The sequence below is a fragment of the Macaca nemestrina genome, chromosome 15, assembly GCF_043159975.1.
Source record: "Macaca nemestrina isolate mMacNem1 chromosome 15, mMacNem.hap1, whole genome shotgun sequence".
NCBI classification, from domain to species: Eukaryota; Metazoa; Chordata; class Mammalia; order Primates; family Cercopithecidae; genus Macaca; species Macaca nemestrina.
In genome coordinates this window covers 59672803-59699080 of record NC_092139.1, presented here as the reverse complement: position 1 = coordinate 59699080, position 26278 = coordinate 59672803, and the positions used below count along the sequence as shown (strand labels likewise).

General features: G+C 42.6%; 1 protein-coding gene and 1 long non-coding RNA gene across 4 annotated transcripts in view; one reads left to right on the top strand and one right to left on the bottom strand.

Moving 5' to 3' along the window:
- The window catches only part of LOC139358559 (uncharacterized), a 40860-nt gene extending 19136 nt beyond the window's left edge, over positions 1-21724 (top strand). Inside the window, exons 2-3 of the long non-coding RNA XR_011613707.1 lie at positions 17109-17211; positions 21212-21724. This is a non-coding gene — a long non-coding RNA (uncharacterized lncRNA). The remainder of the gene's footprint in view (positions 1-17108; positions 17212-21211) is intronic.
- The window catches only part of LOC139358553 (POTE ankyrin domain family member B-like), a 31325-nt gene continuing 17332 nt past the window's right edge, over positions 12286-26278 (bottom strand). For all 3 annotated transcript variants that reach the window (XM_071079792.1, XM_071079790.1, XM_071079791.1), the window contains exons 8-12: positions 24369-24439; positions 22956-23000; positions 21757-21923; positions 14730-14853; positions 12286-13070 (exon numbers count right to left, since the gene is read on the bottom strand). In XM_071079792.1, the coding sequence (XP_070935893.1) occupies positions 12849-13070; positions 14730-14853; positions 21757-21923; positions 22956-23000; positions 24369-24439 (629 nt within the window). In that variant the 3' untranslated portion in view covers positions 12286-12848. The remainder of the gene's footprint in view (positions 13071-14729; positions 14854-21756; positions 21924-22955; positions 23001-24368; positions 24440-26278) is intronic.

Genomic DNA, 26278 nt, shown 5'->3' with positions numbered 1-26278 from the left:
GCTCCATCAGCCATCAGGTGGCAGCCACACAGTCTGTTGGAATCTGGCCATCCCTGCTTCCTTGAGTGAGTGAGGTTGGTGGCTGCTCCACCTGCTCCAGGGGCACCCTTGCAGAGGTGGCTGGTTGCTCTTTGAGCGAACGTGGCCTTGCCTGGCATGCACAGACCTCAGGAACCAAAGTGCTGCTCTGAGTGAGTTTGTCCTGCCAGAGGCCAAATTCTAAGTCTGGCCAGGGCCACAGAAGGCCTAGGCCCCTGGGCGGAAATCTTGGCTGCTTTCTGCACTTGAACATAAAGTCCTCCTCAAGACGGCCTCTGGTCTGCCTCTTGGCAATGAAGAAGCCCGCAGTGCCATCTGAGCCCTGAGGAATTGACTGGAGCCTAAAGGCAGCCCACACGCGGCTCCTGAGCCTGTTGCTCTTTTCCTCAATATGACGCCATTTGTAAGACAATTGTTGCACTGAGGCTTGTGCATGCCAGGCAAGGCCAAGCTGGCTCAAAGAGCAACCAGCCACCTCTGCAAGAGTGCCTCTGGAGCAGTTGGAGCAGCCACCAACTTCACTCACTATTGCTCATGGTACATCAGTTCTACCCTAGAGGTAGGGCCCCAGTGCCATCTACTTTTGCTCAGGCCTCTGCTCCATCAGCCATCAGGTGGCAGCTACTCAGTATGTTGGAATCTGGCCATCCGTGCTTCCTTGAGCGGTGAGATTGGTGGCTGCTCCACCTGCTCTGCACGCACCCTTGCAGAGGTGGCTGGCTGCTTTTGAGCCAGCTTGGGCTTGCCTGGCATGCACAGGCCCCAGAAACAGACACTGCTGCCTGTGAGCTTGTCCTGCGTGGGGCCAATTTCTAAGTCTGGCCATCCCTTCTTCCTTAAATGGGTGACGTTGAAGGCTGGTCCAACTGCTACAGGTGCACCATTGCAGAGGTGGCTGGTTGCCCTTGAGCCAGCTTGGCCTTGCCTGGCATGCACAGACTCCAGGTATTGACATGCTGCTCCAAATGAGCTTGTAGTGCCTTGGGCCAAATTCTAAGTCTGGCCAGGGCCACAGAAGGCCGAGTCTCTTGGGTTTAAATCCTGGCTGCTTTCTGCACTTGAACATAAATTCCTCCTCAAGATGTCCTGTGGTCTCCCTCTTTGCAACCAAGAATCCCGCAGTGCCATCTGAGCCCTGAGGAATGGACTGGAGCCCTCAAGGCAGTGCACATCCCGCTCCTGAGCCTGCTGCTCATTTCCTCTATATGGCTCCATTTGTAAGACAATAATTATACTGAGGCTTGTTCATGGCAGGCAAGGCCAAGCTGGCTCTAAGAGCAACCAACCACCTCTGCAAGGGTGTGCCAGGAGCCAGTGGACCAGCCACCAACCTCACTCGATGCTGCTCAGGGTACACCATTTTTTCTACCCTAGAGGTAGGGCCCCACTGCCATCTGCTTTTCCTCAGGACTCTGCTCCATCAGCCACCGGGCAGCAGCCACTCAGGCTGTTAGAATCTGGCCATCTCTGTTTCCTTAAATGGGTGACGTTGAAGGCTGGTCCAACTGCTACAGGTGCGCCCTTGCAGAGGTGGCTGGCTGCTCTTTGAGTCAGCTTGGCCTTGCCTGGCATGCACAGACCCCAGCTACCGACATTCTACTCTGACTGAGCTTGTCCTGCCTTGGGCCAAATTCTAAGTCTGCCTAGGGCCACAGAAGACCGAGTCCCTTGGGTTCAAATCCTGGCTGCTTTCTGCACTTGAACATAAAGTGTTCCTCAAGATGGCCTGTTGTCTCCCTATTTGCAACCAAGAAGCCCGCAGTGACATCTGTGCCATGAGGAATTGACTGGAACCCTAAAGGCAGCGCACACCCTGCTCCTGAGCCTGCTGCTCATTTCCTCTATAAGGCTACATTTGTAAGACAATTGTTGCACTGAGGCTTGTGCATGCCAGGCAAGGCCAAGCTGGCTCAAAGGGCAACCACCCACCTCTGCAAGGGTACGTCAGGAGCCGGTGGACCAGCCACCAATCTCACTCGCTGCCGGTTAGGGTACATCACTTCTTCTACCTAAGAAGTAAGGCCTCAGTGCCATCTGCTTTTCCTCGGGCCTCTGCTCCATCAGCCATCAGGCGGCAGCCACTCAGGCTGTTGGAATCTGGCCTTCCCTGCTTCCTTCAGTAGGTGAGGTTGGTGGCTGGTCCACTGGTTCCAGGTGCACCCTTGCAGAGGTGGTTGGTTACCCTTTGAGCCAGCTTGGACTTGCCTGGCATGCACAGACCCCAGCTACTGACATTCTGCTCTGAGTGAGCTAGTCCTGCATGGGGCCAAATTGTAAGTCTGGCCAGGGCCACAGAAAGCCGCGACCCCTGGGTGGAAATCCTGGCAGCTTTCTTCACTTCAACATAAAGTCCTCCTCAAGAGGGCCTGCGGTCTCCCTATTTGCAATCAAGAAGCCTGCAGTGCCATCTGAGCCCTGAGGAATTGACTGGAGCTCTAAAGGCAGCCCACACCTTACTACTCATTTGCTCTATATGGCTCCATTTGTAAGCCAATTGTTGCACTGACGTTTGTGCATACCAGGCAAGGCCAAGCTGGGTCAAAGAGTAACCAGCCACCTCTGCAAGGCTGTGCCAGGAGCCAGTGGACAAGCAACCAACCTCATTCACTGCCGCTCATGATACATCAGTTCTACCCTAGATGTAGGGCCCCAGTGCCATCTGCTTTTCCTCAGGCCTCTGCTCCATCAGCCATCAGGTGGCAGCCACACAGTCTGTTGGAATCTGGCCATCCCTGCTTCCTTGAGTGTGAGGTTGGTGGCTGCTCCACCTGCTCCAGGGGCACCCTTGCAGAGGTGGCTGGTTGCTCTTTGAGCCAACGTGGCCTTGCCTGGCATGCACAGACCTCAGGTACCAAAGTGCTGCTCTGAGTGAGTTTGTCCTGCCTGAGGCCAAATTCTAAGCCTGGTCAGGGCCACAGAAGGCCTAGGCCCCTGGGCGGAAATCTTGGCTGCTTTCTGCACTTGAACATAAAGTCCTCCTCAAGATGGCCTCTGGTCTGCCTCTTGGCAATGAAGAAGCCCGCAGTGCCATCTGAGCCCTGAGGAATTGACTGGAGCCTAAAGGCAGCCCACACGCGGCTCCTGAGCCTGCTGCTCTTTTCCTCAATATGGCACTGAGGCTTGTGCATGCCAGGCAAGGCCAAGCTGGCTCAAAGAGCAACCAGCCACCTCTGCAAGAGTGCCTCTGGAGCCATTAGAGCAGCCACCAACTTCACTCACTATCGCTCATGGTACATCAGTTCTACCCTAGAGGTAGGGCCCCAGTGCCATCTACTTTTGCTCAGGCCTCTGCTCCATCAGCCATCAGGTGGCAGCTACTCAGTATGTTGGAATCTGGCCATCCGTGCTTCCTTGAGTGGGTTAGATTGGTGGCTGCTCCACCTGCTTCCGGGGCACTCTTGCAGAGGTGACTGGCTGCTCTTTGAGCCAGCTTGGCCTTGCCTGGCATGCACAAGCCCCAGAAACAGACACTGCTGCATGTGAGCTTGTCCTGCGTGGGGCCAATTTCTAAGTCTGGCCATCCCTGCTTCCTTAAATGGGTGACGTTGAAGGCTGGTCCAACTGCTACAGGCGCACCCTTGCACAGGTGGCTGGTTGCTCTTTGACTCAGCTTGGCCTCGCTTGGCATGCACAGTCCCAAGCAACGGACATTCTGCTCTGTGTGAGCTTGTCCTGCCTTGGGCCAAATTCTAAGTCTGGCTAGGGCCACAGAAGACCGAGTCCCTTGGGTTCAAATTCTGGCTGCTTTCTGCACTTGAACATAAAGTGTTCCTCAAGATGGCCTGTGGTCTCTCTATTTGCAACCAAGAAGCCCGCAGTGACATCTGTGCCATGAGGAATTGACTAGAACACTGAAGGCAGTGCACAGCCTGTTTCTGAGCCTGCTACTCATTTCCTCTGTACGGCTCCATGTGTAAGACAATTGTTGCACTGAGGCTTGTGCATGCCAGGCAAGGCCAAACTGCCTCAAAGAGCAATCAGCCACCTCTGCAAGGGTGTGCCAGGAGCTGGTGGACCAGCCACCAACCTTACTCGATGCTGCTCATGGTACATCAGTTCTACCCTAGAGGTAGGACCCCAGTGCCATCTGCTTTTCCTCATGCCTCTGTTCCACCAGACATCAGGTGGCAGTCACTCAGTCTGTTGGAAACTGGCCATCCCTGCTTCCTTGAGTGGGTGAGGTTGGTGGCTGCTACACCTGCTCTGGGCGCACCCTTGCAGAGGTGGCTGGTTGCTCTATGAGCCAGCCTGGCCTTGTCTGGCATGCACAGACCACAGGTACCAAAGTACTGCTCCGAGTGAGCTTGTCCTGCTTAGGGCCAAATTCTAAGTCTGGCCAGGGTAACAGAAGGCCTAGGCCCCTGGGTGGAAATCCTGGCTGCTTTCTGAACTGGAGAAGAAAGTCCTCCTCAAGACAGCCTGTGGTCTCTCTCTTGGCAACAAAGAAGCCCGCAGTGCCATATGAGCCCTGATGAATTGACTGGATCCCTAAAGGCAGCACACACCCTGCTCCTGAGCCTGCTGCTCATTTCCTCTATGTGGCTCCATGTGTAAGGCAGTTGTTTCACTGAGGCTTGTGCATGCCAGGCAAGGCCAAGCTGGCTCAAAAAGCAACCAACCACCTCTGCAAGGGTGTGCCAGGAGCTGGTGGACCAGCCACCAACCTCACTCACTTCCGCTCATGGTACATCAGTTCTACCCTAGAGGTAGGGCCCCAGCGCCATCTGCTTCTACTCAGGCCTCAGCTCCATCAGCCATCAGGTGGCAGCCAGTCTGGCTGTTGCAACCTGGCCATCTCTGCTTCCTTGAGTGGGTGAGGTCAGTAGCTGTTCCAGCTGTTCCAGGCAGACCTTTGCAGACGTGGCTGCTTGCTCCTTGAGCCAGTTTGGCCTTGCCTGGCATGCATAGACCCCAGCTACCACCATGCTACTCTGAGTGAGCTTGTCCTGCCTCGGGTCAAATTCTAAATCTGGCCAGGGGCACAGAAGGCCGAGTCCACTCGGTGGAACTCCTGGCTGCTTTCTGCACTTGAACATAAAGTCCTCCTCAAGATGGCCTGTGGTCTCCCTCTTTGCAACGAAGAAGCCCACAGTGCCATCTGAGCCCTGAGGAATGGACTGGAATCCTGAAGGCAGCGCACACCCTGCTCCTGATCCTGCTGCTGCTTTTCTCTGTGTGGCTCCGTTTGAAGCACAGTTGTTGCACTGCGGCTTGTGCATGCCAGGCAAGGCCAAGCTGGCTCAAAGAGCAACCAGCCATGTCTGCAGGGATCTGCCCGGAGCAGGTGGACCACTCGTCAACCTGACCCACTCAGGGAAGCCGGGAATGCGTGTTTGTACCATGCATTTCACTGCAAGTACCTTTCTCTGCAGTTGGTGACCTAGGTTTTCTTCTATAGGTTTTTTATGGTTTTAGGTCTTGCATTTAACTCTTTAATCCATCTTAATACAATTTTTGTATTAAGTGTAAGGGAATAGCCCAGTTTCAGTTTTCTGCATACGGCTAGCCAATTTTCCCAACACCATTTATTGATAGGGAATCCTTTCCCCATTGCTTGTTTTTGTCAGGTTTGTCAAAGATCAGACAGTTTTAGTTGTGTGGTGTCATTTCTGAGGTCTCTGTTCTGTTCCATTGGTCCATATATCTGGTTTGGTATGAGTACCATGCTCTTTTGGTTACTGTAGCCTTGTAGAATAGTTTGAAGTCAGGTACTGTGATATCTCCAACTTTGTGCTTTTTGCTTAGGATTCTGTTGGCTGTGTGGGCCCTTTGCTGTTTTCCTATGAAATTTAAAGCAGTTTTTCTAATTCTTTGAAGCAAGTCAGTGGTAGGTTGATGGGGATAGCACTGAATCTATAAATTACTTTAGGTGGTATGGCACTCAGGCACAGAAATGTCCTTGAGTAGGGCAATACCATTCAGGACATAGGCATGGACAAAGTCTTCATCACTAGAACACCAAAAGCAATGGCAACCAAAGCCAAAATTGACAAATGGGATCTAATTAAACTACAGTGTCTGCAGAGCAAAAGAAACAATCATCAGAGTGACAGGCAACCCACAGAATGAGAGAAATTTATTGCAATCTCTCCATCTGACCAAGGGCTAATATACATAATCTACAAAGAACTTAAACAAATTTACAAGAGAAAAACAAAGAACCCCATCAAAAAGTGGGCAAAGATACGAACAGACACTTCCCAAAGAAGACATTTATGCAACCAACAAACATGTGAAGCAAAGCACATCACCACTGGTCATTAGAGAAATGGAAAGCAAAATCACAATGAGATACAATCTCATGCCAGTTAGAATGGCCATCATTAAAAAATCGGGAAACAATAGACGTTGGAGAGGATGTGGAGAAAGAGGAATGCTTTTACACTGTTGGTGGGAGTATAAATTAGTTCAACAATTGTGGAAGACAGTGTGATGATTCCTCAAGGATCTATAACTAGAAATAGCATTTGACCCAGCAATGCCATTACTGGGTATATACCTCCAAAATTATAAATCATTCTAATATAAAGACACATGCACATGTATGTTTATTGAGGCACTGTTGACAACAGCACAGACTGGAACCAACCCAAATACCCATCAAGGATAGACTGGATAAAGAAAATGTGGCATATATGCACCATGGTGTACTATGCAGCCACAATAATGGATGAGTTCATATCCTTTGCAGGCACATGGATGAAGCTGGAAACCATCATTCTCAGCAAACTAACACAAAATCAGAAAACCAAACACCACGTGTTCTCACTCATAAGTGGAAGTTGAACAATGGGAACACATGGACACAGGAAGGGGAACACCACACACCAGGGCCTGTCAGGGTGGGGAGCTAGGAGAGGGATGGAATTAGCAGAAATCCATACTGTAGATCACGGACTGATGGATGCAGCAAGCCAGCATGGCATGTGTATACCCATAAAACAATCCTGCATGTTCTGCACATATACCACAGAACTTAAAGTATAATTTTAAAAAAAGGAAATTTGCTTTTAAGTAAACTTTTAATCATAGAACTTTAAAAGAAAAATCCTTTTGAATCTTTTACTACCACATCATAGCTTGGACAAACTTCTGATATTTTAAAGGTAACACAAACATCAAACAGAGAGAACTAGACTTAGGAACCAAACTCAGATTTCTGTAGTTAACAGGCAGAATCTTAACACTGGGTCACCAAGACTACTGCTTCAGCCTGGCCTTGGCTAGCACAAGATGGCCTTGTTATGTAGGTGAGCCCGCTTATGTACAAACAAACAAAAAAAAACACATAAAAAATATTTTCTGATAACTGGATTTTTTTCTTTCATTTTTGCAGCCACAGGGCTTTTAGCCAATTCAGATGCCTTGTTCCCCACAATTTGGAACATTTCCTTGGATTTGACCAAGTCAGGAAGAGATGGGAGAAAAGTGAAACAACAATAAAACCCCAAACACAAACAAACACAAAGAATTGAGCAAAACAAACAAATGCACCATTTATATGATTACTGAGTGTTCTCGTGGTAAAGAGGAATTAAAAGCAGTTGGTGGATAATCTTAAATTTTAGTCATTAGAAAAAATTTTAAGACAAAATTCTAATTCAGCTACTTACCTGGAAATAAGGCTCAGGCTGGTGATCGTTCTCTGCCATCTTAGAAGCTGGAAAAAACTGACACTCACCTTTCCTGTCAGAAGCAAGCCGAAACTCAGGAAAGGAGGTGCCTGCTCTCCATCGCCATGGAAGCAGTAAAACTTGCCTTCGTTGTTGGAGATGAGTAAAACTTCAGAAAAGGACTTGTACAGCAAAATCAACTTTAGATCTCAACCAAATTTTGGGAGATTAGGAACTCTCTGCAGGGGAGAAACTCCCCAACCTCAGCAAATTATCCTATTGGTTTGAGCAATAAAGATAGCCCAGGTTGGTATCAATCAATAATGAGATTTATCAAAGGTCAGGACCACCTTTGTAATCTCCTTCTTTTTTTTCTTTTCTTTGAGACGGAGTCTCGCTCAGTCACCCAGGCTGGAGTGCAGTGGCGCGATCCCAGCTCATTGCAAGCTCCGACTCCCAGGTTCATGCCATTCTCCTGCCTCAGCCTCCCAAGTAGCTGGGACTACAGGCACCTGCCACCGTGCCTGGCTAACTTTTTGTATTTTTAGTAGAGACGGGGTTTCACCGTCTTAGCCAGGATGGTCTCGATCTCCTGACCTCGAGATCTGCCCACCTCGGCCTCCCAAAGTGCTGGAATTACAGGCGTGAGCCACCACGCCCGGCCCTCTGTCTTTTTTTATCTTTATTGCTATAGTTCGTTTGGTCAGGAACTAGGAGTGCAACACTTGCTTTTTTTCTGTTTTCCATTTGCTTGAAATATTTTTCTCCATTCTTTTATTTTGAGCTTATGTATGGCACTGCATGCAAGATGGGTTTCTTGAAGACAGCATACTCAAATGGGTCTTGGTTCTTTATCCAGCTTGCCCCCATGTCTTTCAATTGGAGCGTTTAGCCCATTTCCATTTAAGGTTAGTCATGGTATGTGTGGATTTGATCCTGTCGTCATGCTGTCAGCTGGTTATTTTGCAGACTTGTGTATGTGGTTGGTTTTTGGCATCACTGGACTGTGTACTTCAGTGCGTTTTTGTACTGGCTGGTGGTGGTCTTTTCTTTCCATATTTAGTGCTTCCTTCAGGAGCTCTTGTAAGATAGATCTGGTGATAATGAATTCCCTCAGCATTTGTTTGTCTGAAAAGGATCTCAATTCTCCTTAACTTATGATGCTTCATTTTGCTGGACATGAAATTCTGGGTTGAAATTTCTTTTCTTTAAGAAGTTGAATATCTTTTCTGGTTTGTCGGGTTTCAGCTGAGAGGTCTGCTAAGTCTGATGGAATTCCCTTTGTAGGTGACCTTGCCTTTCTCCCCAGCTGCCTTTAACGTATTTTTTTTCATTTTGACCTTGGAAAATCTGATGACTGTGTGTCTTGGGGATGATCTTCTCGTGGCATATCTTACTGAGGTTCTCTGGATTTCCTGAATTTGATTGTTGGCCGTCTGGTTAGGTTGGGGATATTCTCATGAATGATATTCTGAAGTACGTTTTCCAAGTTGGTTCCATTTTCCTCATCCCTTTCAGGTACATTAATTCGTCACAGATTTGGTCATCTATATCATCCCATATTTCTCGGATGTTTTGTTCATTGCTTTTCATTCTTTTTTTTCCCCATTTTTGCCTGCCTGTTTTATTTCAGAAAGCCAGTTTTCAAGATCTGGGATTCTTTCCTCTGCTTCGTCTGTTCTGCTGGGTGGTTTTGCACATGAGATGGAGCTGGTCAGACCTCTGCTGTCCTTAGTCTGTTTGCCTCTCCCAGGACTCCAGCTTGGGCACACCAGCTTACAGGGCACTCTCGGGTGCCCACACACACTACAATGATTTTCATAATGCCATCACACACAATCACCATGTGACTGCATTATGAAAATTCTTGTAGTGTGGTTTACAGCTCTATCAGGTCAGTTATGTTTTTCTCTGTACTGCCTATTTTGTCTGTCATCTCCTGCAGTGTTGTACAATGATTTTTAGCTTCCTTGTATTGGATGACAAGGTACTTCTTTCACTCAGTGAACTTTATTCCTACCCGTATCCTGAACTCTGCTTGTATCATTTCAGACATCTCAGCCTCAGCCCAGTTCTGAACACTTGCTGGAGAGCTGATGCAGTCATTTGGAGGAAAGGAGGCATGCTGACTTTCTGAGTTCTCAGTGTTCTTGCACAGATCCTTTCTCATCTTTATGGGCTTATCCTCCTTCAGTCGTTGAGGTTGCTGACCTTTGGACAGGGTATTTTTCTTTTATTATATCTGATGACCTTGAGGATTTGATTGTGGTGTAAGGCAGACTCAGCCAACTGGTTTTGTTTTTGGAGGATTTTAGGGGCCAACACGCAGCTCTCAATTCCTGAACTGTGTTCTTTAACTCTGGGGAACGTGTATTCGGCCCCATCTTTGTTCTCTGGCTCCTCGAGGTTTGGAGTCCACTGCACTGAGGGGATCCAAGTGTGGCAGCTGCGGCGCAATGCTAGCAGATGCAGGAGTCCCTGCCTTCCTGCGAGCGTTGACTAGAGGTGGAGGCAAGACAGCTGAGGTGTGGGCCAGGGGGCCCCTGCTGACTCTGTGTGCTGTTACACTGGAGGCAGTGCTGGTTTGGGGTGGACTGCTGGCCAGTGCACCTCTGGGTGCCTTCTCTGAGCCCCCCACCCCAAAGCAGCAGTGGTCGCTCAGGATATAAGAAGGTCCCTTTTTCTCTGCACAGCATTACCTCAATGGTGAGATGTTGACAGGGGTGGGGTTTTTGGCTCTGTTCCAACCACAGCTTCATCTTCAGTGGCAGTTGGTGTGGGTTGGGGTGTGTGCTGCACTCCCATGTGCTAGTGCTATCAGGGCAAGTACAGAAAAACCCACCTGTGTAAACACACACAGCAAAGGGATGTGAGAAGTTTCCATATAAAGGGCTGCAGTATGGAGAGGTGATGTGCAGGCTGGTGCATGGCTGTAGGGGCCACCTTGCTGCAGCTCTCCACTAATCAGGCATGGTCAACTGGTATAGAAGCTATGGTGTGTGCACCCGAGAGTGTCCTGTAAGCAGGTGTGGCTTGGCTGGGGTCCTGGGAGAGGCAAGCTGACTAAGGGGTGCTGAGGTCAGACCAGCCTCACCTGATGTGCAAAACTGCCTAGCAGAGATCAGGTCTCAGAGAACTCTCTCAAAAGTGAACCCAGCACAGCACAACTGCTCTACACAAACATGGCCAGACTTCTTTTTTAAGCAACTCCCCTTTTTAAAGAAGGTAACTCTTAGACCTGATCTGTGCTGGGCAATATTGCACATGAGACAGGGCTGGTCTGACCGCAGCACTCCTTAAGTGCTGGGATAAAGTGTCTCATAAGAGCAAGCAGAGCTAGAGAGATAGCTGTCCCTGCCCTCTGGGCTGCATATCATCTGACTTGTTGCTCTACAACTTTCCTTGTCTCCTGGAGGCTCCACCTGAGAGAGATGTAAGTTAGCAGTTACTTAATGTAATCACCCCAGGATGGAGGGTCTGTGCTGTGAGCCCAAGCCAGGGTTCCCTGTCTGGTGATGAACAGTGCAGGGTGTGTGGTACCCGTGGGAGATGGACTGGTGTGTTCCTTGGGTCAACTGCAGCTTGTTGGAGGTGTCGATATGGCACTTAGGGTCTTTGCTCCCTTGATATTCTGAGGGAAGCAAGGGCAGTTCCACTGCAGAGGCAGCGGCAGAGAGGATTTCAGTTGCTCCTGGAAGCTCAGTCCAGGGAATTGCCAAGTTGCTACAGGCTTGATAGTTCCAGTGGGGGGCTGGCTGGAGACCCTGCCAGGAGGGCCTACCCATTGAGGAGATATGGAAATGGGCATCCACATAACAGTCTGGCCACTTTTCTGTGGGGCTGCTGTGGTATGCTGGGGGTCCACTCCAGTCCCCAATGGCCTCCTATTTTCCAGTGCCTGAAGGTATCAGCAGTGAAGTCTGCAAAAAGGCAAAGATGATAGCCCGCCCCTTCCTCTGGGAGCTCTGCACCTCAGAGGTATGAACCTGTCACCAATCTGTACACACCTGTAGGATGTGGCTGGAGGCAAGTTGAGAAGTCTTGAACAGTCAGGAGGAACAGGAACAAGGACTTGCTTAAAAAAGAAGTCTGGTCACATTTTTGTAGAGTGGCTATGCTCTGCTGGGGGTTCACTTCAGCCCCTGGTTGCCTCAGACACTCTGAAACTTGAAGGCTGAAATGGCTAAGTTGTCCAAACGTCAAAGATGACAGTCTGGTCCTTCCCCTGGAGCTCTGACTCAGGGAGGTCTGAAACCTCTGTCAGCCAGAGAACAGCAGTGAAGGTGGCTGGAGACCCTGGTTGAAAGCCTGCACCCAGTGATTACAAATGTGGTCGGGGACCGACTTTTAAACAAGAGTCTGGCCACATTTTTGGAGGGTGGCTGTGCTGCACTGAGACACCACTTCCACCCCTGGTCAGCTTGGGCTCTCCAAAGCCCATGGGCCAGAACGGCTAGGTACCCAAACAGCAAAGGTGGTGCCCCTCCCCTCTCTCTGGGAACTCTGTCCCAGGAAGGTTTCAAATCTCCATTGGCCAGGGAACACTGGTGGGGGTAGCTAGAGGCCTCAGGTGGGAGGTCCTGTCCAGTGATGAGGAGCAGGATCAGGGCCTGCTTACAGAAGCAGTCTGGCCATGATTTGGTAAAGCAGCTGTGCCGTGCCACAGGATCTCTTCTGCCCTTGATGGGTTTGTAGTCTACAAAGCCCACACAGTAGAATGACTAAGTTGTCTGAACAGGAAAGATGGGGGCCTGCCCCATCTTGTCTCTCAGAATTTATCCTGTGTGATGCAGCTTAATGTTTAGGCTGTTAATTTTGCTGTCAACATTAGAGTTGTTCAGAAAGAATCTCACTGTTATCTTTTAGGTTAGATATATGAGAATTCATTTTTTCCTGTAAATAAACCTGTTCATGTTTGTTCTCTGTAAAGAAGTCTCTTTCATCTATTTGACATTGATCACAGTCATGTAGGGCAGTAGTCAGTCTAAAACGACATGATAGGATTTCCATTTCCAGTGTTTCCTAGCTGTGTCTTACATTCTGCAGTTCAGAACTGAGCATTCTCAGCGGTCAAAATGCTAAGCTGTCCACTCTACTGAAATACTGATTTTTACTCATGCTTCCTCATTCAATTTTACAGCCTTTAGAAGTTTATCATTGTTCTCAGTTGTCAAAATGCTAAGCTGTCCACTGTATTTAAATACTAATTTTTGTTAATGTTTCCTCACTCAATTTTACAGCCTTTAGAAGTTTATCATTCTTTGCTTTCACACTTTCAATTTCCTCCAAAAGTTTCTTTTCCCTTAGCTGGCTCTGCTGTTTTATTTTTTCTACTTCCAGTCTCAGCATGGCAATTTCTTCCTGCAACATGCGATTTTCATGCAAGAGATCTTTTTCTTTCTTATTGGTAAGAGAAACCTAAGTAAACAAAGGGAACTTCTAATTAGCACTCAAGAGAATGACATATCGTGATTTCTTCTGAAATTGAAGAATGACATTTATTTGTATAAGGAAAGAATTCCCATAGTGGATATTTAACGGGAAAAAAGTTGGACAAAACTTCAAATCTAAAAATGTGTAAATTCCAAAAAGTCGAAATACTTATTTAAAGACCATGAAAAATAAGTCACTGGAGGATTTTTAGAATTTCAGAATTGGAAAAGCCTTTCTCTGAATTATAAAAAAACCAGATGCATAAAATATAAGATTAATATGCTTGCATATATTTTTAAAATTGGGTTTATACTCTGATATCTAACCTATCAACCACACCATTGTAAGAACCTTAGCTATGCATATATTTGGACAGAAGCAATTTCTTAAAGTTCTTTAAGTTCCTTTTTCTGAAGAAAGTTTTATCAATATACTGCTTTTCTAATATTTTTACAGTCAGTTATAGGAATTGCATTTATTCATAACTGTTTAAGCATTGTACCCTTCCACAATGTACACATCGGCATCTAAGCATTGCACTTCTACAAACAACACTGAACTCATTTAAGATCATGATTCTTAAAAGGAGAGGTCAGAAAATAAATGCAGCCGGGAGCAATGGCTCACACCTGTAATCCCAGCACTTTGGGAGGCTGAGGTGGGCGGAGATCATGAGGTCAGGAGTTTGAGATCAGTCCGGCCAACATAGTGAAACCCTGTCTCTAGTAAAAATACAAAAAATTAGCTGGGTGTGGTGGTGTGCACCTGTAAACCCAGCTACTCAGGAGGCTGAGGCAGGAGAGTCGTGTGAACCTGGGAGGCAGAGGTTGCACTGAGCTGAGATCGTGCCATTGCACTCCAGCATGGGCGACTTCATAAAATCACGGTTACTTTTGTGGTGTAAATATATTAATACAAAAGAAGCCCTATATTTCAAAATACAAATGGTAAATAAGATACAACTTACAAAGCTTTTCTTAGAAATCGTGAGATTATTTGCCATTGCAATAACTTTTCTTTCCTCTTTATAATGTTTGAAATAGTAATAAGTGTGAAATAAGGGAAATATACTGAAATATTTCTCTGGGAACAAAATGCTTGTCAATAAATTATCACTAAATGTATATCATGGCATGCCATTGTATTCAAAACTCTTTGCATTGAAATGAGAAACTTCTTGGAGCAAACTGTTACTCTCCTCAAAAGCAAGGATAATGACATCCACAATGTGGCCTCTGACCCAGCTATATATTTCCTACTTTCCTATCAGTGAAAATAACAAACTGATTTCTCTATCAATATTTTAAAAAGATGAACTAATGTCCAAAAACTAGAAAATCTGTTGTTAGTAGCAAAACTTATTTTTGATATTGGAAAGATCATCAATTCTTATGAAACATATGAAATGCTTCTCCTTTGGATTGAGGCCATTGTGAAGATCACTACTCTACAGTTGCAGGCAAATGCAGTTGAATTAAGAACATGGTTTTATCCTGTATGTACATATATAGATATATGATAAAGGATCTATGGAGTGTGTGTATATATATGTTTTTAAAATCCTTTATACTTTCCAAAATACATAAAGTTGTCTTTTAAATAAATACACATATTAAAACATTTGAAAATGACTAAAGAAAATACCTCAGAATTCATTTTCTTTTCAGCCACTTCCATCTGCTCTTGTTTACCAGTCAGAATCTCTTCTTGTGATATTCCAGCATTCTGTTCTTCTGAAACTTGCTTCTGGGTATCATTTTGTTCATCACTAGAAGAAATTTTGATTTTCATGAAATACTGGAGGTGTCCCTAAAATGATCTACAGGGCAAGATGGTGCCCTCAGATGTCATTCACACAATGTATATTTGCACATTAATCCAAGACAAGGCAAAGGGGTCTCACATCTCTTAATCCAGCTCTCCCCAACCATGTTGGCACCAGGGACTGGTTTTGTGGAAGGTAATTTTTCTGTAGACCTGAGTTGGGGGATGGTTGCAGGATGATTCAAGCACATAACATTCATTGTGCACATTATTTCTATTATTACTTTTATATAATGAAATAATTACATAGCTCACCATAATGCAGAATCAGTGGGAGCCTCAGCTTGTCTTCCTGCAACTAGATGGTCCCATCTGGGGGTGACAGGAGATGGTGACAGATCATAAAGCATTAGATTCTCATAAGGAGTGAACAACCTAGATCCCCTGTGTAAGCAGCTTACAACAGGGTTTGAGTCACACTCCTATGACAATCTAATGCCATCACCGATCTGACAGGAAGAGGAGCTCAGGCAGTAATGTGAGTGACAGAGAGTGGCTTTAAACAGATGTAGCTTTGCTAGCTTACCTGCCACTAGCCTCCTGCTCTGTGGCACAGGTCGTAACAGTCCAGGGGACTGGTACTGGTCCATGGCCTGGGGATTGGGAAGCCCTGTGTTAACCCATACTTTTTATATTTATTTTTGGGAAACACTTTCCACTTATATTCTTGATTCCTCTGTATTTTATAGACAACTTAGAAATTCCTTTTGAAACAAGACAAGGTCTAATATTGTGTTTTTAACATACAACTTTGAATTAATTTTATCTGTGTATGCGACAGAGATGTGAAATAAAGTAATCCTTAATCACTTTTGATTTTACTTTTATTTCATGTATGTTAAGAATAAAACTGGGAAGTCCTTGGCAGAGCAATTGGGCAAGAGAAATAAAGGACATCCAAATTGAAAAAAAGAAAGTCAAATTATCTCTTCACCAATGATATGATCTTATCCCTAGAAAACCCTAAAGACTCCTACAAAACACTCTTAGACTTGATAAATGAATTCAGTAAAGTCTCAGAGGCTACAAAATGTACAAATACCAATGAGTAGTACCACTATACACCACCTATAACCAAGCTGCGAGTCACGTCAAGAACCCAGTCCCTTTGACAGTGGCTGCAAAAGAGTAAAATACCTAGGAAAATACGTAACGAAGGAGGTGAGTCAACTATAAAAGGATAACTGGAAAACACCAATGAAGAAAATCAGAGATGACACAAATAAATGAACATACATCCTATGTTCCTGGACTGAAAGCATTGATATTGTGAAAATGATCATAGTGCTCAAGGAAGTCTACAGATCCAATACAATTTCTATCCAAGTACCAATGTCATTCTTCACAGAGTTATTTTAAAAAGCTGCCATTCATGTAGAACTACAACAGAACCTGAATAGCAGCACACACACCAAGCAAAAGGAACAAACATGTTGGCATCACATGACCTGAAAACTGTAATTATTTTTAATGAGGTAAAAATGTATAAGAATATCACTGTTATTGTACAGAGAAGACAGTGAACAAGAAAAGAAAAGGAATTTAAAAAGAGAATATCACTACCATATACATACATTAACTGACAAAGAGACTAAAATCTCCTACTGGAGATTATGTTAGGACTTGAGCAAAAGCTTCTAGAAATACCAACAGCAGAAACAAGACAATTAATTTTAAGGAATAAATTATGCAGAGAAATATCTATTTTAAAATTGTAAACAGATCTTCCTGAGAGCTATTATTATCCAATTCATCGTGACCACAATTTTAAAATGAGGTCTAAAATTCTGGAATACAAAATAGTTTCATTTTGAACATAGTTAATTGAAGGCAACTTTTAAACCGAAAATGTTTGGTTAAAGTTGAGTCTAACTTAGGAAAGAAATGACCTGTACCAATGGTAACAAGAAGCCACCCAGAGCCAGTTTGAAATCTAGTCAACCAATCAATGACCACTGGTCTTGCTCGCCAACCAATACAGATGTGAGCAGCTTGCTTCTGAAATACAGCCAAGCAGCAGCACCTGCTCCATCAGAATAGCCAGTGCTTGACCAGTATTCCTCTTACTATAGGAAGCAAAAAATTTCCAACTCTGTCTTTTTATTTCAAATACTAAAGGTTCATAATCCCCTGAAAAGAATTTGTAAGTCCATTAAATGTGCCACCCAATTTTTTTTTTTTTTTTTTTTTTTAAAGCAGGTGGCCGGGTGCAGTGGCTCACGCCTGTAATCCTAGCACTTTGAAGGGCCGAAGTGGGTGGATCACCTGAGGTAAAGAGTTCGAGACCAGCCTGCCCAACAAGGTAAAACCCAGTCTCTACTAAAAATACAGAAATTAGCCGGGCATGGTGGCATGCCCCTGTAAATCTCAGTTCCTCAGGAGGCTAAGGCAGGAGAAATGCATGAACCCAAGAGGCGGAGGGTGCAGTGAAATGAGACCCCTCCACTGCACTCCAGCCTGGGCGATAGAGTGAGATTCCATCTCAAAAATCAAATCAAATCAAATACTAGTAAAGTTTGCAATTCCTCTGGCTCAGTTTACCGTAATTACAATTATGATTACTAGTAAAAGAATAAATAATGAATAACCACAATATTGGGCTTTTCTCCCTAAATAAAAAAAATTAATATAAAGAATGTAGCTTATTATAAGAAGCCAAAACAAATTTTAAAATGCGTATAATTACCAGACAAAACTATTAGAATGACTCATGTCAAAATTTTAAAGTGAGAATCAATCAAACAATATACCCAGGATAAACTCCATTCACTCATTTAATAAGGATTTATTAGGTAGCTACATCCAATACGCTAGGCCTTTTTCTAAGCAGTAAGGATAATGGTAGTGAAAAATAAAATCCCTATTCATGAGAGTGAGATAAACACACAATAACAACAGACAGAGAAGACAAAATATACAGTACGTTAGAGGAGAAAAACTAAAGCAGGAAAATGAAATGTTTACGTGTTTGATGGGGAGGGTGGTGGGAAAGTTGGGATGGTCAGAAAAGTCTCTGCTGAGAAAGGAGATTTTTTCTTTCTAATACAAAAACCTTTTATTTGTATATCAACGACTCTAAGAAATGATGATATAAGGTTAAGAGCGTTGATGTCAAGATACAAATTGGTTTGAAGTTAGAGATGATAAATCACTTTGTTTCATTGAACCTTCCCTTGATTACGTTAGAGAGCCTCCCTGGTACACTCCCAGTTGAATCTTAAGCATGATGCGTCTGGGTAGTACATGGTTCTTCCTCAGAAAGTGGTTGTTCCATAATGTGATTCTTTTTACCCTTTTTCTACTTCTTAGTCGAAAGGAGGTTTTAAATAAAGAACTGAAGGAATGGAAAGAGTAAGCTAGGAGGATATCTGGGGAAAAAGCATTCCAGACACAGGGAACTGCCAAGTACAGAGGTGTGCTTGCAGTCTTTAAGCACTAGGGGTAGATAAGGGATGGCAAGAAGTTCAGTGTGGCTAAAGCAGAGCAAGGGAGATAATTAGGAGGAAATTTGACACATACTCAGAGTGAAATGGGAGGCAATCAGAAGGGCTGGGGCACAGGACTGACACAATTTGACTTATATTTTAGGTACATCCACTGAGTTAAGAATTGATGAAAAGGGAAGTTTTTAAAAGCCAGGACTATCAATTACCAGTCTATGACACTCATGTAGACTGCACATGAGGGTGGCTCAGATGTAGAAGATATGACTGGCTTCTGGACATACCTTCAGGTAGACCTGACAAGATTTACTGAGAGAATAGATGTAAGGTGTCAGAGACGGAGAGAGAGATGAATCAAGAATGACAATGAGATTTTTGGCAGAGCAACTGGAAGGGTTGCCCTTAACCAAAGTAGGAAAGAATACATGAGGGGTAGATTTCAGGAAGGCCATCAGTAGCCCAATTTTGAGTCTGACAAGTGTGTGATACCCAATAGCTAACCAAATAGAGATGTCAAGTAGGCAGGCTCATATGGAAATCTGGAATTAGGGAGAGAGATCTGAGCCGGAGACATACATTTGGAAATCACTAGCATATACACGGTAGAAAAAGTCACGAGGGGCTGGGTGCAGTGGCTCATGCCTGTCATCCCAACACCTTGCGAGGCCAAGACAGAGAGATCACCTGAGGTCAGGAGTTTGAGACCAGGCTGGACAACATGGGGAAATGCTGTCTCTACTAAAAATGCAAAAATTAGCCGAGCATGGTGGCACGAACCTGTAATGCCAGCTACTCAGGAGGCTGAGGCAGGAGAATCACTTGAACCCAGGAGGTGGAGGTTGCAGTGAGCCGAGATCACACCACTGAACTCCAGCCTGGGTGACAGAGTGAAACTCTGTCTCAAAAAAAGAAAAAGTCACGAGAGAGAAGATTGAGGACTGAGCCCTGGGAAAAAACAATGTCCAAATGGAGAAAGATGAGAAGGAGCAAGTAAAAGAGGCCATGATGAATGGATTAGAAAGGCAGGAGGAAAAGCTTGAGGGAGTGAGGTCCTGAAAGCCAAGTTGAAGACGCTGTTAGAGAGGAGATGTCCTCCACTGGCTCAAATTCTGCTAACAGATTAAATAAAATGTGTAAGAAAAATGCCTAGATTTATTACAGAAAAAAATTAGTGATAATCTTGAGGAAAAACAATGTTGGAGGAGTACTGAAACTGAAGACTTACTGGTGTGAGATCAAGAGTGAATGAAAAGCAAATTGAGTTCGTGAGTGTAGACAGTTCTGTTAAGGACATCAAACTTAGAATTCATGGCTGAGAATGTTGTAATTTTCTTCCACAGTCATGGAACAGCAATAGACAATTAATATCAAATTTTATATATAACAGGTGTAGTCTTCAAATTTTACATAACAATTATATATTTTAAAGATTATAAAATTATACACATATGGCATTAAAAATGCCAGACTGAGGTGTTAAATTCTTAAAACTATAGAACTAAATGTCACCTTAAACATTTCTAGATTCCATAAGCTGAATATCACATTGTTCATGCTTATACATAAAGACCAAGAAACACTAAACGTTTCAAGGAGAGTATTTCTGGCTTGATAAAAATCAGCCAATTCTAGAACAGTTGATACTCATCAAATATACAAAGTAATTGAACACAGTAAACTACTGAGTTCTATTCATAGGAATAAAGCGGCAGAAATGCAGAAAATAGTCTTATTTTATAAATGCAAATTTAAAAATTATATGAAGTCACTGTGGAAAAATGTGGTGTGGTGAATGCTGAAATATATCCTTTTCTAAAAGGAAGGATAATGTCACACATGCAGGACACTTTTATGAATAAGAGTTACTGCATTAGCAGCACCTTCCTTTTAGCACAAGGTCAGCACATTAGCACCTGTGGGCCAAATCCCACTGCCTGTTTTTGTAAGTCAAGTATCTTGGAACCCAGCCACGCTTATTCACTCTACAGTTCACAGAGTCAATTAGCTGGGTGTGATGTTGCACACCTGTGGTCCCAGCTAGCAGAGAGGCTGAGGTGGGAGGATCACTAGAGCCCAGAAAGTTGAGGCTGCAGTGAGCCATGATCACACAACTGCACTCCAGCCTGGGCAACAGAGACCCTGTCTCAAAAATATATACATAGTCTGCAAAGCCTAAAATATTTACTAACTGGCTCTTTGCAGAAAAATCTGGCCAAATCCTGGTTTAGTAGATGAAAGATCCTTTGATACATTTTAATAAAAGTTTTACCCAATATACTGAAATGTTTATATTAAATATAGATCCCCATAGAATCCCTTGGCAATATTCAGACTGAAGATCCAATATTTCAGCACTCAGGCACTGACAACAAAAATTTAATAACTAGCAATCAAGGTACAGTGTCAATGGAGCATGTAGCTTCCATTTGCAACACAGCAGATATTACAAGAATTCTAAAAAATTTATCTTAAGATATGTTATTAAAGTAAAGGTTTTAAATACATTTTAATTGTGAAATAATCAGTATACTCTAGATCTAACCTCATTTGTAAAAAATGGTTCCATACTACATTATTTTCTGGGAATGAAAATTGAGCTATTTCCTATTGGTAAGGATTTACTTTTAATAATGATAAATTCCTACTGATAAGGATCCATCTTTTGATATAATGATGCTGTAATAAATGTTCTTATATGTAAGTATATATGTAACAAATCTATAAAAGTATCCTTAACAGACATCTATATCCTTACTATGTTATATATGTGTGTGTGAATATGCTACTCAATTAATATTCCAAATGCATTTACCAACAGTGTATGACATGTCTTTTTCAATGAGACCATTTCCTTTGCAGCAACACAGACGGAGCTGGCGGCCACTATTCTAAGCAAACTAATGCAGAAACAGAAAATCAAATGCCACATATTCTTACTCATTAGCGAGAACTAAACAATGAGAACTCATGGACACAAAGAGGAGAATAACAGGCAAAAGGTTCTACTTGAGGGTGGAGCATGGCTGGAGAGAGACAACCAAAAAACTACCTTTTGGGTATTTTGCTTATTATGTGGCTGATGAAATAATCTGTAGCCCAAACCTCCATGATACAGTTTACCTATATAACAAACTGCACATGTACCTCTGAAGCTAAAATAAAAGTTCACTAAAACGTAAAGAAATTCCTTTCTCCTCACGTTTGCTAATACTCGTTATTTTTCAAATAAATTAATGACTGGAAAAAATGGTAACTCATTTTTTCTGATTTTCATTTTTCTGATTACCAGGCAAGGCTGAATATCCTAGGAAAAATATAAAATTTTTAATCATGAATATTAGTCCAAATTAGGATTAGTTTGACAGCATATGGCTATCTCCTATTAAATGTTGCCATAGGCTTACCTGTGATACTCTTCATTCTCAGTGTCAGGAAATTGCTGACTTTCAGGTGTTCTGCTCTTGCTTTGTGGAATTAATCCATCATCACCATTGCCCGCAGCGGCATCATTAGTCAGGTTTTCTGGTAATCCCGTATTATTACTTCCGTGCTTCTTCATGTCTTCTTCAGCCTTGAATGGAAGTTTGATATTAAGGATATTAAGGATATTCACTTTATTGAATAAAAAGAACCTTTTTAATGGATTTTATCAATTGACTCAGTTTGTCATTATTGTAGTCATTAAAAATATTTCACACTTAAGTTTGATCATATATACAGAACAATTACCATCTAATTTTAAGATGTAATTATCATATCATTGTAAAGTTTGCTTCATTTCTGTTTGACTGAATAAAATAGAATTTTCCAAAATTCAAAAAAGGCCCTCCTTCATTTTGTGCTTTTATTCCCAACCACTCTTCAGAATCTTATATATGTATTTATCCCATTTGACTCGTGGGAACACACAAATAAAAAGACAAGGATGTAAAATGTGTCTTCTTCTGTCTTTACCACCTAGATCTCACATTAAGCAGTCAGATTTACAGGATGAGACACTGTGGGGCTTCAGGAATAGAAAGTAAGATTGCCCTTTTCTGCACTGAGATATTCTTCTCCCCCACTGCTTTTGATCATTCTTTTTTCATTTGGTTCCTGGGATATCAAAAACATGATGGTTCTCACTGAAACATGGGAACCAAAGTTCGCCACAACACAAGGAGCAGAGCGAAACTGCTGAGGTACAAGCGTAGATGCCCAGAAAATAAGATGCTCCCCAAATTTCACATTCGATAGCCGTACAATTTTCTAGCTGGAAGATACACAGAATAAGAAATTATCTTCTTTAGCCACATTATCTATTGATAATCAGACTAAAACCAAGAAAGATAAAATGATGGATCCAAAGCTCCTAAAGTGGCATGACCTAGCACTTTACGGCACCATTCAGGATTATTCCATAATAATGAAAGAATATCTCTGGAGTTTGTATCTCTTTAAAACTCAATCTACAGAATTCTTTCTGAGTTAAATATTAAATTTTTCACTGATGATTTATGCTACTTACATGATAGGATCATGTATGCCTACACTTACAACACTTTATTCAACAACATAATGTAAAAATCTAATTCAACAGAAACATTTGAATATAATGGTATACCTCTCTATCACAATCCTTGTTTGTTTCTGGTTCTTGAGACATTTCCTGCAAATGCAAAAATAGAAGGTTAATTTGCTTGTTGTATTTCTGTGATGTCTCCTCTTTTGGAATGCATATTTTTAAAATAATTTTATTTTAAGTAATCAAGTATAGACAATGAAAAATTAGAAAATAATTAAAATTAAAATTTAACTGTTAAAATAAATAATTAATTAAAATTAAAAATTAACTTTTTAATCTACGTTCAGCTACTGCCACATCACTGGCTTCTGACTAACATGGGAAAAATAATTCACCTTAGCCAACGGAAGAAGAAAAACATGAACGAGCAAACTTAACTTTGTCACCATTTGTTTGGTCTCAACTTAATTGTTTATGTGTTAAATCTGCCAAAAATGCATCAGCAGATGATTTGTAGTGTTGCAATTCCTCACTTGAAAAGAGTTTACCTCACCAAACTCTAACCAGTGAGCCTCTACAGATTACTAACTGGATTTTAGGCATGTTTTCAATTATTAGAAGTTGAAATCAACACCAAAAAGAAAGAAATGCAAATTCTTAAATTTTAATTCAAATTATATGTTGTAATATGATAGTGTTATGTATCTAGTTTATCTGCTTAAGTCCAGTTCTAATATAGTCTAACGTGTACTAATGACAGTGGATAAAAATTTTAATAACCTGTACTGATTTTCTGCAACTGTAGTAAGTGCGAATGTTATTGTGTTTCTGCACTAACACCAAAGGTCCCGTTCTGCAAGATATGATTCTTGTAATAGGCATTTGGGTTGCTTTTATGACCTGGTTCCCTCCCTGAAGAGAAACGCTGAGGTCAATGAGAGATCACAAGGCAGAATATATCTTTCACCTTGCTATCAGTGACTGCAATATAAAACTGCAGATTTTCAATCACTGGCCATGATTACTCTTCAACCACGAATCCAGCTCAGGGACCATCAGTTTTGCATTGTTCATAGTTCCATTGCTTAATAATATAATCCAATAATTGATGTTAGTTTCTTTATCACGTCAGGGTGTTGTAAGAATAAAAGAACAATGTTCTGGAATTTCTTTTGCCTCTATTCCAAAAGGAAAGATTACCTATAAGCTAATCAAAAAGGCAGATAAGAATATTTTAAATAAGAATATTGTAAAGTAAGAGTATTTTAAATTTTATAGTGGTTATGTTTTTTAAGTTAAGTTTCAATTGCTAACTTAGAATCTATTGATTCTTCTGTTAATGAGATTGCTGAATTTATTAAATTTTATGAATCTATTAAAAAGTTCTTAGAAAAAAGAATCTATTGACTCTCAAAACCTAGTCTGAAAGGTAATTTCATTTGGACTACCTAATATTATTAAAGCAAAGAAAACAACATTAAATCCAAAATTTAAATGTAAAATTTTCCATGCCTCTGGCTGGCTATTTTCACTGCCTTTAAGCTTTTGTGATTCTTCCTCTGATGTCAGCTTTAAGTCTTGTTCTGTTGAGAAATCCATATATTCAGTTAAAATGAACCACTTAGAACAGTTAAAAACTATTGCCTTTATAAAAATAGATTTAAGACAACATTTTATTTTATCTCATAACTTGAGTGTTTAGTGTTTCATGAAATAGTTTCTTAGGAAATCATTCTCTAAGACTTCAGCAAACCACTTGGGGAGACACTTGATGAGATTCACTCACAAATTCATCCACCCAACATAAATGAACAAAACCACCAGAAACACAACTTTAAAATACAGTAGAAACATATAAGGTAACACAGTATGTTGTTCTCCACTTCCTAATCATGAAGCAGTAAATGTAATGAAAAGGAAATTTAGTTTTAAAGAGAAACAAGTTTTCCTACACTTAGCTACTCTGACTCTAAGGATAGTAACAGGCAGGGCCCAGGTAAGGTCGTGTTGACCCTGTCTGAGAAGCCAGAGCCCACAGGTATGGGTCCAGACATCCCAGAGCAAGGTTAAGAAAACAAATTCCTTTACTGTCTCCCCTTCCCCTCAGCATTTACTCATAGCTATTTGTACAAATGCATATATTTTGCAAGTTCCTCTTTTCCTTCAATGTAGTTGCAAAGTCACAAGTTATGCTGAGGTTGCAAAACTGTCACTATATGATTAACTGCCTTTGTTCTGCTTCTGTAAGCTTGCCTTTATAAGCCAGGCTCTGTCTTTGCTCAGGACTCAGCATTTGGATGCAAATCCACTGAACTGGTGTGCATCTAAATAAAATCCTCCTGTTTCACCCACTGGGTCTCTCCTGCCTCCTGTTTTCTGCAACAATAGTACCTTATAAATGATTTCCAAAACTACTACAGACACCTTTATTAGTGCACAATGTCTTCCTAATATCTAAAATGTTTCCCTCCACTATTCTGACAAATTTATTTTTCTTTTTTTCTTCTTCTTCTTCTTCTTCTTCTTTTTTTTTTTTTTTTTTTTTTTTTTTTTTTTTTTTTTTTGAGCCAAGGTCTTTCTCTGTCACCAGGCTGGAGTGCAGTGGCACAATCTCAGCTCACTGCAACCTCTGACTCCCTGGTTCAAGTGATTCTCCTGTCTCAGTCTCCCAAGAAGCTGGGATTACAGGCATGCACCATCATGCCCAGCTAATTTTCATATTTTTAGTAGAGATGGCGTTTCATGATTGGCCAGGATGTTCCTGATCTTTTGACCTTGTGATCCACCTCCTCCAGCCCCCCCAAAATGCTCGGATTACAGTTGTGAGACACAACAACTGACCTTATTTTCATCTTTTAAAACAATATGTGAAGTCTTCCTTGATTCTGCATGTCTTTCCCCAGATAAAAAGGTACCTCCTTCTTGAGGCTGCCTTCTGACTTCACTGATTTTTCTACTGCATCTTTACCACCTGAACTGTACTTATTCCCCCACATGTCTGTCCCCTCTGCTCCAAGACTGCAGAGAACAGTCTTGCACATCATCTTTGTAAAAACAGTCTTTATTTTACTCAGAAATTTCTTATTGAGTCCTGCTACATACATGCTAGGCATTAGGGTTTAAAAACAATGAAAATAAAGCATATCAGGGATGGCTTTTCTAGAACACACGCCCAAGCAGGACTGAAATGTTGAGGCTAGCCAGATTAAAAGCAGTAGAGGGCAGGAAAGGGTAACAGCACACAGCAGCAAGAGCAGGAGTGAGGCCTGAAAGAGTCAACGAGTGAGTAGGACATTACCAGCAGCTCAGTAATGCCAGAGAAAGGGCGCACAGGGAAAAGGGCTAAAGATGGAGAGTGGGGCAGAAGTCAGATTATGAAACCTGATGTGTAATTTTAAGATGCTTGGACATTAATGTTCAAG